This window comes from Alligator mississippiensis, chromosome 1 (assembly GCF_030867095.1).
Source record: "Alligator mississippiensis isolate rAllMis1 chromosome 1, rAllMis1, whole genome shotgun sequence".
Lineage (NCBI taxonomy): Eukaryota > Metazoa > Chordata > Crocodylia > Alligatoridae > Alligator > Alligator mississippiensis.
The window spans coordinates 25,440,947-25,455,708 of NC_081824.1; the positions used below are offsets into that span (position 1 = coordinate 25,440,947).

Consider the following 14,762-nt stretch of genomic DNA (forward strand, 5'->3'; position numbering starts at 1 on the left):
GGAAAACCTGTGAAAGTTTGAATGGTGATACCCTGTCCACCTCGTCTATAATATAACAAATATTCCAATTATAACCCTACACTGCACACTTCTTTAATTTGTGCTTTTGAGTTTCCAAACAGACTTATTGCCACTGGGAAATTCATTTGTTCTAAAGTTTGACTTTCATTTTACAGTTGACACAAGACTTTCCTAAACTTTTTATGTGAGTAATGTTACTGAATGTCTCCTGAGATCTGACTGGAAAAATTTTACCTGTGTTTTCAGTGTATAAAGGAATTAAGTTTGCTGCTGCTTAACCAGTCCCTCCTGCTGCCATCCCTAAAATTACTGGTAGAAAGCAGAGATCAAGATCTTCATGCTGTGGCATTGGAGCAGATAACAGCTGTTGCTAAGGTATGAACTGTTGAATTAAGCATCCTTCATAGTTTCAGGCAATAAATTAGCTCTTTTATCTTCATATAGGAAACTGAGTCTCTTGAGTGCATTATCATTATTAAGATTTTCTAAAGCTATTGTGTCTGCAGTGAGCAATACCATAAGGCTGGTAAGATCATTTATATTCTCCAGGTGGTAGTTGAAAACTAACAGTATATTCTGTAAACTGTCTAGCTACCCCATTGTAATTTACTGTGTTGGAGCAAGAAACTATTGTAGATTTTCATATTCCTTTTCATGTTCTAGTTCTTTTTAAAAATTAGTCTCTAATATTCTGTATAAAGTGGCAAATTGATTCTGATAAATTTTGTGTTGTCATTGCTGACATTTCCATAGCTACATGGTGGGATTATATGTTACTCTGACTTTTCCTGAATGGTCAAAAGTTTATCTGATTTTGGATTCTTCCACAATGTTACATCCATGAGACATTGGAATAGAGAAACATTGTCTCTAAACATAAACAACATCCATGTTATCTTGCTCTGAGGGCTTTATTTACTACTGTTACAGGGTCTAATTTATACAGGGAGATTTATTTTAACTTTCCTGAAAATCCAATCTTTTTTAATCTGATATACATTTCCCTACATAACAAGGGATTTAATTTCCAATCTAAGTGCAAATTTCAGTGTCAGCTAAATTATAGCATTATTACCAACATCCAAAATATCTCTAAATCACAAAGTTCAGTTGATTTCTATTGAGAACATGATGAATTTTATTGTTCAGCTTGCATTAGTCTATAGATAGTTATGCATACTTTTTTTTGTATTTTGATTTTTTTGTGTGTGTTAACTTAATGTTTACTTATGAATGATGATGTACCTAAGTGCTTGATTCTTCTTGCCTCCCTAAAATAGCATGTGTCTACCATTTATAGAGATAGTAGAGAAGCAAAAGTCTGATACAAAGCAAGGATTTCATCAACGGATCCTGATAACATAATCCTTGAGACTGATATAGTAGAAGAATCGTTGTCATTGAGTCCCAGACTTTTAATATGTTGCATATCACATTGCATATCAAATTGCTAGTTTTGTTCTAACATAAGATTTAAAACTAGAGTAGGATGAAATTCAGGACCATGAATCTAAATCCATTTGAATTGTATTAATGAAGAGAGGGATTAATTGCACACCATGTCTTAAATCCAATCTTGGCTCAAAATCAAATTGTGCTTTGAGAGCATCTCTTCAGTCTATGAATCTATCTTGTTTAAAAGTAGCATTTGTGTTCTGGTGAGAATAAGATTTCAGCAGCAAAAACCTTGCAGGACTTTCTGCAAAAATTGTTTCAAAAACTTAATCCACATCCCAATCAGGTTAAAGAGAAGCCGGGGGGGAGAAGTAGTGATTTTTATTTTCCAAGTCTATATCAAAGAAAGAGGAATGTCTTTACCCTCTGACCAAATAACTGCGTGGAAGAATTTTATCTCTATAATGCTTTCCTAACACTTACTGGAAAATCCTATCTATATAACCTCCAATTCTTTCATGGTATTCTAGGGAGATCACTTTGTTGTTTCTAAAAACTTTACAAAAGTATTAAGGGTATAATCCCACCATTTGAGATTATTATTACATTTTAAAGTGAAATCTGCTGTGAGCTGACATTCTCTATTGCATTCAGTAATGCTCCAGAAATCTTCTTCACTCTGGGAAAGTATATTCTCTGTTTACAGAACTTCAAAAGCAATTGAATTCAGTTTGTTTGGGTTTTTCCTTTTTTCATCTTTTTGGCAGGGGGAGGGGAGCCATGCTTTGGCTTGTTTTTGTTTGTGTTTCTCACCCCCTCTCCCCTCCCCCTGGTCTCAAAGGCATCCAAGAGCCTGATCCAAGTCATTCATGTCTAGATGGAATTTAGACAACTAAGTGACAGAAAACTATCCAGATTGTTTTGAATCACCTAAATTAATTAGGTGTGTCCACTTTGGCCTTAAAAGATCCCTGGGTTCTTAGACTTTTATGTATGTATTTATTACTAGGTGCTGAGTTCCATTGCAATCCAGCAGTTCAGTTCAAGGTGCAACGTTGCACCTAGGATCACTGTTACTAAAGAACATAGCAACAGTGGTGATGCTCTCTTTTTGCATAATGGCTGGAGCAATCAACAAGGAAGTGGAGACCTGGGTTTTTCAGCCCTCCTTAGCCTGACAGGATATAAGTCCACATCATTCATTCCCAAGAGTGTGCTACCATTGGTGGTAACAGTGATGGTTCTATGTGTATACATATATATATATAGGAGTCGATGTCTCTGTCTCTGTCTCTGTCTCTGTCTCTCTCTCTCTCTCTCTCTCTCTCTCTCTGTCTCTCTCTCTGTATATCTATACAAAAATGACACTGGAATTCATATAAAAGTAGATGGGTGCATCTACATGTGTGTTTTACTGCCGTTGACTAATTAGCTCCACAGTAAAGTGTCACTTTCCACACATGCACCAGTATTAGGGTGCAGTAAATTAATTAACCCCGGCATAAGATAGTACTGGGGGACAGTACTTTCTTACAGCGGAGTAATTAAGTGCAATGAAACACATGTTTTGATGGTGGCAGGGGTTGGCTGGGGCATGAGGGTGCTAAGTGGAGGGGCTGTCTGCCTCATGGCTCTACACTTTAGCACTCTTGTGCCTGCGAGCCCCAACGCCAACAAGCAGAGCCCAGGGCTAACCCCCTGAGCCTGCTGCCAACCTGGGGCTGCTCTGCCCTGGCTCATACTGCTGCTGTCCTGGGCACTTGTATAGGGAGCTGGGAGCAGCTGACTTCAGCTCGAACTGCTCCAAAGTTTATTGTGGCACATTAATTTCACGTGTAGATGCATCAGATGTCTATATATCTCCTTCTATGAGAATTTCTGAAATTTCTGTACAGTTCTGAGTATCAGCATTTCTGAAATTCTTCTAGGAGGAGATGTACAAACATCTCCTCCTAGCTCATGTACAAACATCTACTCCTGTAAGAATCCCAGTGTCATCTTTAACACTGTACTAATGTGACTTCCTCTCAGGAAACCCCCCCCAAAGATTCTAGCATCTTGAAATGGACATGATCTGCTCTCTTTTTAGTTGGTATGCACCTAGGTAAAAGTTTGAAGTGCATTCTTCACTTGAATAAGTTGCAAATTGTTGACCTAGTATTATTTTGGATGCTCATTCTTTTCCATTATTTATGAACAACTAAACTGTGGATTTCTTTTTCTCCATTTGTTGTAGAGGGTCAGTTTGCCTTCTCATGAAATGGGAAATGAACAAATGACATCCAGCAAAGTGAAATCACAGTCCGTTGATTCCCTGACATAGTGTTAGCATAGCTCACAAACATGGCTGTGAGAAAAATAAAGCACTTGCTTGGTGATACAATATATTATTTAGCCATTTGTTGTATGTTTCTGACAGCTTTATGGATGTTTACAGTTAAAAGATGATGCCGAAGTGCTGATGCTCAGAAATGTATAGTCATTGCCTACAATAAAACAACCAGGCTTTTTGTATGCTTTTCTAAAATTGCACCTCTTGTTGCATAACCTTTTATAAGCTGCCAATTCAGTCTTTCACATATCAGAAATAAGTAGTCTTTCACCCATGAATATGGTGTATAAATAATTAAAAAAAGAAGCTTTCAGTGTAGCCAGTTAAAGTAGCTTATCAATGTCAGTAGGATTTAGAGCCTGCCTTTTAACAGTTGCTTGCTTCTGTAAAGGGCAGGCTCCAGTGTTGTCTGCAGTCTCGATTATGTCAGCTTTCAAAGCTTAAGACTGATTATGAGTCACTAATAATGCAAGTCAAATGTTATTGACTGTAGTAATATTATTAAAATAGCCCAAATTAAAGGTGCATGTAATCAGCAAAAGTACTTACTTGTGACCAAGAGACCTGAGTTGAACTTGAATATTTTTTCCTCTTAATCTAAATTATTTATTAAGCTTAACAACAGTTTTCATTGATGAAGTGCTGAGATTCTGGTATTTCAGAACAGTATTTTCATTTTATAATATTAAAAATTTAAAAGAATGAGGGTTGGACAAATGAAATGGAATTTGTATGTATTTGTCTCCAGCTACCATATTTACCCAAATCCAAGAGGACTCTGAATTTAAGATACCCCACCATTGATAACTAGATTTAATAGATGTAAAAATTATTTTAAAATGTTGTAATTGTCCATGCATAGAATCTACTAACTGGAGGGTCATTCAAAATTTGTTCCCCCTCCACTGCTGCAACAGGGGACAGGAAGTAAGGGAGGCAGTGGGGACATTGGTGGTGGGCAGGAGGTAGGAGAGTCAGTCTGACCTCTGCCACCTGTCCCCTCACCACCACTTGTCCCCCCTGCTGCTTGTCCCCCCCCCATGTGCATTTGCCTTCCCATCAGTACCTGTCCCCCCACAGCTTACCCTCCGGCTCCAGCTCTGGCAGGGCTCCAGGCCCACTACGGCCTGGGGAGCAGCACATGTGCTTACTCCAGCACCAGCCCAACCATGCAGAAGCCATTGTAGTGATGGCAGCTTCAGCTGGGCCCTGGACAGATAGTAAGTAGCAGAAAAGTAAGCTGGGGAGTCAGAGGCGATGCAAGAGGTATGCAGGTAACAGAGGCAGGGGCGGGGGGGGTAGTGGGAGGGGAAGACAGAGCAGGGGCAGTAGGGGGGCATGCAGCAGCTGCAACCCTGGTCAGGGCCAGAGTCAGAGCTACAGGAGCCATGTACCTTCCCCCCCACCACCTTGTACTCTAATTCAAGATAGGGGGGAGTCAGCCTCTTAAAAGGGCAGGGGATCCTCATCTTGGATTCAAGTAAATATGGTATTTCTGATTGGAGACACCAAAATCATTGTGGTCATTCCAGAGGTCATCCTTCCCTTTGAGGCTAAGCTCTTGCTCCATTAATGACTCTTCACATGTGATCCAATTTACCAGCTTTTCTGTGTTAAAAATCATTTTAGTGAGTTTGTGCATGGCCAGCCAGTGACTCTGTAAACATCCCACTTTTCAATGGATCCTGTTGAGTTCTTGATCCATATATGCTTGTTTGAGGGACAAAACCAGTTTGGGGAGTACAAAATTCATAATTCTGTAGAGAGCAAGACAATTTGGTTCTGCTGGTTTTGGAAAAGGAAACAAGATGAGTCTAATCATGATGAGGCCATTTACCAGGCAGCAAGAGTCCCAGATTCTGGTTCCAGCTCCCAGGACTGCTTATGAACTTTGCATTAAACTGTCCTTGGATAACATGCATAATCAGCATTGGGAGCAGAGCGCTGTGAAACAGCTTCTGAGGTGCCTACCTTTCCCTAAACATCTAAGTTCCCAGTACATAATAGGATTGTGAATTTCCCTTCAGAAGCTAGCACCTAAAAATTAATCGCAACAAGACTGAGCACTGCCACTCCTAAATCTCTCTGTGGATCTGGACTCAGGTACCTACAGTTCTAATAGCATTAGTTACCCTTGCATTGATTTTACTGTATTTTGGTTTCCTATGCAAGGTCATGAAGTTAATATGCTTTGGCTTTCTAATAAGATGTTGATGACTTTTAATACCATAGCATCTAGGAGCCCCAGCCATGGATGAGGATCCCATTGTGGTAGATGCTATGCAAACATAGAAGTTCCCAGTATAGAGAAAAACAGCACAAAATGTTCTAGTTTGAAAACTCAGCTAGTAATGGAAGCTGTTACTATGAGTCTGTTGGAAGCAGAATGAGAAGAGGAATTCAGATACTCAGCATGAGATGTAAGAGTTTAAACTTGAACTCCTTCCAGCTGAGGAGGGCTTATAACCTGTGCAGAAATTGGACATCATAACCATCGTGTTGCATTTGACTCAACACTGATATGTGTAGGAGTCCTCTGATGACACCTAATAGGTCAAGCCCTTTTGGAGCCTTACACAGAGTTAACATGCCACATCAGCCACAATTTAGATTGCAATACGCTGATGCAGATTTTAGGCACCTGGGTGATTAAAGTAAGTGGCACCTAGAGACCTGTAGTCCAAAAGGACAGCAACTATGAAATATAGGCATTAACCGAACCATTCTGGGTCTGGGCCTAACTTCTTATCAGATACCGCTCTTCAGTTTCCACTGTTTCTGAAATCCTAATTAAACTTATTAGCACTTTGCATAAAAAAAATGGAGGGCTCAGTAGCCCTGTGTAACATGTTAGCAGGCTGCAGAGTTCATTTGTATCTCTGAGACATAGGCTAGAGATAAAATTATTACACTTGATTAAAATTATTAGACTTGATCCAGGTTTATGAACAGATCTTCTAACAACCCCAAAGAAATGTGAAAGTAAGCTTTCTCTTCAGGGACTATTTGAAGTTTAGCCTGCTAGAATTTGCAGATCTCCCTTCCCTACATCCCCTCTTGATTTTTTGGGGGGGTGGTTTTGATTTAATGTATGGTTCTCAGTCATAACCAAGAGTCTTTTGAATATTTTTCTTTGCATGTGCTGGGGCCCCAGATTTTTGTATCTGTAAATATTCAACTTGTGTGCCTTATGACATTTTTCCTTAATGTTTGCATATATAGCACATACACATGCATGCCAACACTGTACATATGTGGCTGTTTTATGTGTTTTAGGTTTTGTTAAAACCTTTTTTAGCATGAGATTATTTTATTTCCAGGCCTGTCTGTTTTCTAAAATCCTGCGATGTGAAATTGTGCAGTGTGTGAAATTGCACCAACTTACAGTGTTTTTTACGTAAAGGCCAATCCATTAACAATTGCATAATGGCCTAAAAACTAATTTAAATCTGGCCTTGCATTCACTGTACAATTGGATTTCTGGTCCACCTCATTACTGTAATTACTGTTTGCTTTGTGTAAATCTATAAAATCAAACACTGAAGTGCTGTGTAAGGTTACCTCCTGCCTTTAAACCAAGAACCGAGCAGATAACAGCTCAGTAGTTGGACAACACAGGCCTTCAGTGTTAATAAAGGTCTGAGCTATTTGGTACTGCACAATAAGCAGTAGTATAGGAGATTTATTTTAAACAGCTGCATTGTCTTTGAAAAATAAAAAAGCAGTTGATTGCCAGTATCCTTAAACTTCTATTATTTCAGTCATTTCTGATTCGCAAAGTCAGTACAAAATTAAAATTCTGGCTGTAAGCCATGATGATGGCTACGCCAAACATTTTAGTATTCTTAGAGCCCAGCTATGCAGGTAAAGGTACCTCATGCATGATCTTTTCAATCCACAACTGCGTGGTAGGAGGTGTGATTGTGGGATTGCACACCAGATCCTACCATACCTTATTGCCAGGGCCGGGGAGCCTAGGATCATGATCCAAGGAGCAAGCTCCCACAGTTGATCTGGGCTTATATCTGTGGGGTGCACCACGTGCTCTGAAGCTGGGAGCCTCATCCACTGAATCTGAGCTCCTGCTGTGGGGGTGCACCTGGCCATACATTCATTTGGTGGACACACAGGAACCAGCCACAGAGTTGTTATGCTTTATTTGTGGAATAACTTTGTGGCTTATTCCTTTCTTTCTGACGCCATTAATTGCTTTAGCATGTAGCCAAGGTACAACTTAAGATGTAATTAACTGGTTAATCACGCCTGAAGTGTAATATGTGGCAGAGGCCTCACAGTTGTTTCTACAGAAACAGAGAATTACCATATGTTTAAAAAAATACTAGATTTGCACTAATAGATTTTTTTAATATAACGGATAATGTAATAGAAAGGAATCAGGAAAAAAACTCAAGGCTTTTATTTATTTATTTTTAAGATTTCAGTGACCAGAAAAGAAAAACAAATCTCTAAATGAAGTAAAAAGGAAATGATAATTAAGGGAATTGCATAGTTTCTTCTGTCCCCTGTTTTCTCCATCACCTTCTTTTTAAAAATCTCTGAAGTTCCCAGGGAGGGAAGTTTTGTAAATAGGCAGAACATAGGAGATGTAATTTTCCTAATGGTAAAATAAGATGTTTAAAATAAGTTATCAGAGAGTGATTGAACCTGAAGCCTTATTTTATATAGTTTATGAAATTTACACTCTTGGCATGTGAACATATCTCATCTTTTATCTCTTTCTACTGTGGGGAAAGAGGTATGAGGAGTACTCCATTTTAAACAGGAGCAATGTTTGCTCCCATCCCCTCATTCACAACAGAATCATTTGCTTTTGTTAGTGAGAAAATATCTAAGGGCAATGTTCTGAAATAATTTTATAGTTTCTCAAGCAAAGGTTCAATTGTGTCATTCCTTTTTAAAGTCAGTGATCAAATCTCCTATAGACTTCAGTGATGGTAGGATCTCACATAGGTTTCTGATGCTCTTTGTGCTTTTGTACCTCTGGAATAAGCAGTGGTGGCAAGCCATATCCAATTCACCAAGTTTGGAAGGAGATTCAGGTGATTGTTGTTCTGGACCACTGAAGAAATGTGTATTTAATGTCCTTAATAAAGGAATATTTTGTATTTGCTGCCAATTCTCCCTGTTAACTGAGAACTGGGGGCAAAATGTTCATGTAATAGAGAATTGGAATATAAAAAGATACCTATAATGATACCTGAGATGCACAAAAAAAAGCCAGCTAACCTTCTAGTTTTATTGAAAGCACAAGGAAACTAAGCCTTGCATTGCACTGGTTAACTAGAGACGTGAGCAAGGCAGACAGAAATGATAGGCATGGAAATTCAGGTTGTTGTCCTGAAATAGTCAGGATGAAATGATTTATGATGTTGGTTAGGTCAAAAAATTGTCAAACACCTCCAAGTATGATAGTGACTTGCACTGTTGAGATAGCATATGTAGTTGAATCTGTCCATGTTGAGCAGTGGCAGAGCTGCGCTGTACCAGATCACTTAAGGAATCAGCATGAATGTCATTACTGACACCTCTTGCTGTATCAGCTGTCAAAATGTGTTAGACAAATGTTCTGGAAAATGGGACAGAGGCTGAGAAAAAGGGAGATAGAGTTTTTTAAAAAAATGTTTGGTGAGAAAATCAGCCATCACTTACAAACCAAACTATTACATTTAGTGTTTTATCTGATGGACTGCATCCAAAAAAGGATGGTTTCTACATGCTTCTTAGAGGCTTCTTTATGTAGTGCCAGTATATTAATTTGTTCTGGACATTGAAGACCCTTTATCCTACTTATAGAACATTGTATTTCAAGGACCCTGTTCCTGATTTCCCTGCAAAGTTAAAATAATTAAAAGTTAAAACATGTATTTCTGTAGCTTTGTGTGCAGATATAAACCAGATTTTCACAAAAGCTCTGCTCTCATTCAGGCACAAAAAATAGGTTGCCAAAAACTACCAGGTCAGTTTTGGGGAAGTTTTCAAAAGCATCTATGGACCTCATTACTTCTGAAAACCCTGCACTCCTTTTGGTATTCAAAGAGGAGCCTTCCTGAAAATGTCATTGAATCTACAGATGTTGAGCACTTGAAAATCTGGATCTAAACTCATTTTCAAATGACATCTGTGTAGTGCAGATTGAATCTCACTAACGGATTTGCCTGAAAACCTGGTTTACTTTGCAATGTGCCTTTTCAGCTTGGTTGATTCTTATATTAGTAAGAAAGCTTATATTAAGATATAAGATATTGTTAATAAAATATATTCATAAGCTATATTCTTATATTAACATCAAGTAGAGAGACTGAGAGAGAAGACTGGTCTTTTTTTAAGATCTGTAATAGTTTCTTGTTACCTTAGACATGGTATTTAGCCTCATTGTTTCTTAGTTTGAAATAGCTGTGCAAGAGTTTTTATTAAATGAATGCTGGTTTGGAATTTTACATTGAATGAAAAGTTCATAGTGTTAGGGATCTTATTGACAATTTTACACCATTGCTTTTCCAAGGAGTTTAGACTAGATGGTTATAATGTTCAGAATTCCTTCTAGCCCTAAAGATTAGGGCTGTGAGACGCTTTGATTTGATTTGGTGAAGTTTCGGCAGCTGAATCTCCAAATCTGAATCAAATCAGGAGACCCTTTAATCTCTCTGAATCTAATTGGAACCCTCCAAATCGATTTGGAGCAATTCGGCGATTTGGACATAGATACAGCTTTAAATGTTTTTCTACATACCTCAAGGTAGCAGGTGGCTCGTGAATGCTGCGATGATGGGGCAGATGGAACATCCCACAGGAGCTCAGCAGCAGACCTGGAAGTGGACCAAAAGCACTTCCAGATCTGCCGGGAAGCAAGTGCCCCCCACCCCATGACCTCCCAGCTCCGCAACTGATGCCTTATGGGTCTGGGGAGGCACCCAGGCTCCCCCAGTGGCTGATTGCTGAGCTGGGGGTGGGGGTGCACTTGGTGGCAGACCAGGATGTGGACCACAAGTACTTCCAGTCCACTTCCGGGTTCGCTGCCAAGCACATTGGGGGGGGAGGGGGGCAGCACTCCTGTGGGACGCTCCATCCGCCCCAGCATCGCAGCATTCATAAGTGTGCGTGGTACCTCGAGGTATGTAGAAAAAAACACTTAAAGCTGTGTCTGTGGCTGAATCGCTGATTCTCTGAATCAACATCGAATCTTCAGATTTGGATTCAGCCAAATCGAATCGGGGACAGTGATTTGGATCAATGAATCAAATCACTGTCCGCAATTCAGACCGAATATGAATCGAATACGGCCCATTTTTCACACCCCTACTAAAGATCTCTGAATCTGTGGATTTGCCCAATAACTTTTTTTTTTTCTTTCTTTCTTTCTAGGTTGATGATTCCAATTGTGACTCTGAAATTCTTTCCTTGCTCTTGAACGAAAAGTTAGTGGTAAAGTGCATCTCCACTGTCTTCTACCCTCACCTTATCAACCATTTATTGGCCAAACAGGAAGAAGGAAGTTGGAATGTGGAGGAAATAGCAAAACAATTACAGGAAGAAGGCTTCAGTGCAGAGGCAGGGTCTCTTTTGATGTCTTACAAAGAGACACATCCTGCACTCAGGACCTTTACTACTGCCCTCCATGCCATTCATCATTGGATTTGAGTGGCAAAACAGCTGCCTAAAGAAGTTTTTCCAGGGGTCTGCTTCTCGGATGGAAATTTTCCATATAAGAGGCAAATTGTTGTTCTAATGAAGTGACATATTTTGGTGTTAATCGTCAGTACCTATAACTCATAAAAATGCTAGAAGTGCATATACAGTGGGTTCACTTGATATATTTTCAGTTGTTTTGGAATTGATCAGTCCAAATTTCTTTCCCATTATTCATGTATCTTTCTCATTATACTTATAGGAAATCATTCAAGCTAATAAAATTTCTAATTGGCAAAAACTTTTAAGTGTAACGACTGTAACTTGTAAATGAGCTATCTGGAAAACTACTTATAATGCTGTAGGATTATAAGTTTTTGCCACACAGTTTGTGTAAGTAATTTATACCCTTGTCAAAATGTAAAGCTATAAATATAAATAAAGATCCCTAAAACAAACAAACCATAAAAAGAAATAATTTATGAGATATTTTGGAGTCTTAAGATCAGGTATTGCTCTGTATTGGTTTGCACTGGTTTCACCAGATATTTTTTAATATGTTCCTTTTTTTCTTCTTTTGATTCAGCTAAGTATTATCTTTCTTGGGACCACTTCTTTCTTAATTCCTATTTTCTTCAGGTAATATAATTTTATGGAGAGAAGGGAAGGACAATTTGAGGACTTGTCATGTTCTAGTATTGTCTGGTCATTGAAGCCTATTCTCCACAGTTTGAAAAGATCTGGCTCAAATCATCATTTATGTGTGCAATTGGGCATATGTTATTCCTAAAGCATTAAAAGAACATCTTTCTTTCCAAATATGTTTTCCTTTTTGCTATGGAAAAAAAATAAGACCCATTCCAAGGTTTGTCGATAAGAAAAATGGTGAGAGAATGCATTTACCCACGGACCCAGTATTAACATATTTGTTTGTTTTCATATCTATTTAAGTTTGCTTCTAGAATTTACATGTGAATTTCTCTTGTCAAATTTTGTGCTTAATGCCTTTGAAATCAGATCTTTGAAAGAACCTAAGGAAAAATTGGGGTGAATAAACAATTTGCTTCCATTCCAGCAATGGATATTGAGACAAGGGTTGTGAAAAATTAAACATTTAAATGTTTAATTGCCAAATATATTTATACTTGTAATACATTACCAGTTAACTTTTAGCATAGGGTGCAGTCTGGCAGGGAAGGGGAGTGATGTGGTGCCTCAGGAACAGGAAAACAGCAGGGCTGGCAGGAGGGAGGGAGGAGGAGGTTCGAGGGGGGTCTACTACCCATAGGCTATGAGGTTAAAGAGAAAAACAGCAGGGGGCCTAACGACTTGTCAATTAAGCAGTTAACTGCTCCTTCACAGGTACCAGAGAGATTGCAGGCTACTTAAAGTATAACCCCATCCCTAACCTGTGTTGCCTGCTTTCTCCCTCTGAGCACACTAGGTGGAATGGTCTGAGAAAGCCCCTTGCCTGCTGCTGCCACCCACGGCTTCACGTGGGCTGTGTTGTCTGGGAGGCCTTGCTTCTGCCTTCCTGCCCCCCTCACCGCATCAAACACCTCCGGAAGTGGCTCCGAGCAGCAGCTGTGTCTGAACGGGGCTGTGTACAGCCCCTGGTTCCCCGTGTTGCTCTGGGCAGGCAGCTGCAGCTCCTCTCCTGTGGCAGGGCAGGGCAGGCACCAGCCCAGAGCTCTGAACCATCCGTCCACACCTAGGTATATGTTATCAGTTAACCATTTAACTGATATAATTAGAGGAGATTAAACAGATAACTTTTTAACAATGTTTATATCCCTAATTGATGCAATATTTCCTTGCCTTCCTCTGTCATAACCTGACCTACCGTATTTGTGTACCACACACACACACTTTCTCCAAATATCAGCCCTCCAAAATAAGGTTACAGGTCTTAAGTGGGGAAGGTGGGTTTTCTTAGTTAGAGTCCAATAGTAACCCTTTCACAGCTGCTGGTAATTCAGTAGGTGTTGACTGAAGAACCACTGAACTCTCTGCAGGTAAGTGAGCTGCTGCATGCAGGCTGTAGTGTCTTGTTGAAGCTTATGGTGTGAAGGCAACACTTTTATTATCTGCAGCAGGGCTGTCCAACTTCTAAGCAACTAAGGGCTGCACTAGAATGAACCAGGGACCCCACCAGGCAGTGCATCATGCAGACACTCCTATCCTCCTATCTTCCCACTGTACCGTGTATCTGTGACCCCCTTCATTGCTGCCCTGTGCAGTCATGCCCCTGCTCTGCGTTTTCATGCCCCCCTCCACTACTGCACTGCATGTCCTTTTGGGCACTCCCCACTTCAGTGCACCTTGTACATGGTCCCAGGCTGACCCTTAGCTCTCTAGGCTGCACTGTACTGCAGTACCCCCCGCCCTTTGGGATGGGGGTACGTAGCAAAAGCCAGAGCAGGGAGAGGAAGCCTGGAGACTGGCTGCTGTTGCAACTGGAGCAATGAAGGGAGAGGCAGCCCAGGACCCATGAACCACCAGTTGGACAGCCCTGAAACTTATATAAAGAATTATTTACAGTAAAGAAGTAACAGTCTTATTAATGACCTTGCAAGGGTCTGCTTTGTTTGTGTGTGACCACATGTTTATAAGAAAGAAGATACATAAATTAAGGACCCATATGTGTGTGAATTTTTCTCATGTGGCTGGATAAATTAATGAAGATTAGAAGCTCTGGGAATGAGTACTAAAGTATGTTAGCAAATGAGCCGAGCCTACAGTGTAGGTTTTTAGATTAAGATGCTCCCTTTAACTGTTAGCAGAATTTAGACAAATTAACACTTGAGTCACTTAGATGTAGTCAATTTACTTGACTGACATTTGGTAGTTATTTAAAACATTGCTGGTCACTAAGTACTCTGAACTGAATCTTTTATTTAGATACAACCAATATTGCCATATTTACCTGAATCCAAGGCAACTTCATATTTAAAAAAGCTGCCCTCCCCCCTTCACCCCCCCCCCCCCCCGAATTATTAGATTCCATACCTGGTAAATTCTAATTTTCCAGGTATAGAATCTAATTAGTGGAAGGTCATCTGAAATGCATCCCACCGCTACTGTGGCTGGGAAAGCACAGCAGGTGGCAAGGAGCCAAACCTCTGCCCCTTACTCCCCTGACCCTTGTCCTCACTTGCCTGTGCTTGCCCCACCACTTTCTGCCTCCTCCACCCCCTGTGGCCTGCCCCCTACCACCTACCCCATGTCCCATCATGCCTTCTCCCTCCACTCCCTGTCCCCCACACCTTAGTTTATGCTGTATCAGTGCTTCTCCAGGGCAGTCAGCAGTGGTGCAGCCCCAGCCCAGGAAGCAAGATGTGGCAGCTCCAGGAGAGGTGGGGTTGGG

The 14,762-nt window shown here is 40.2% G+C and overlaps 1 protein-coding gene across 2 annotated transcripts in view; it reads left to right on the plus strand.

Annotated features, from left to right (window-relative positions):
- Positions 1-12,214, plus strand: part of NBAS (NBAS subunit of NRZ tethering complex) — a 385,077-nt gene extending 372,863 nt beyond the window's left edge. For both annotated transcript variants that reach the window (XM_059729533.1, XM_059729539.1), the window contains exons 51-52: positions 268-396; positions 11,132-12,214. In XM_059729533.1, the coding sequence (XP_059585516.1) occupies positions 268-396; positions 11,132-11,407 (405 nt within the window). In that variant the 3' untranslated portion in view covers positions 11,408-12,214. The remainder of the gene's footprint in view (positions 1-267; positions 397-11,131) is intronic.
- The last annotated feature ends 2,548 nt before the right edge of the window (positions 12,215-14,762 follow it).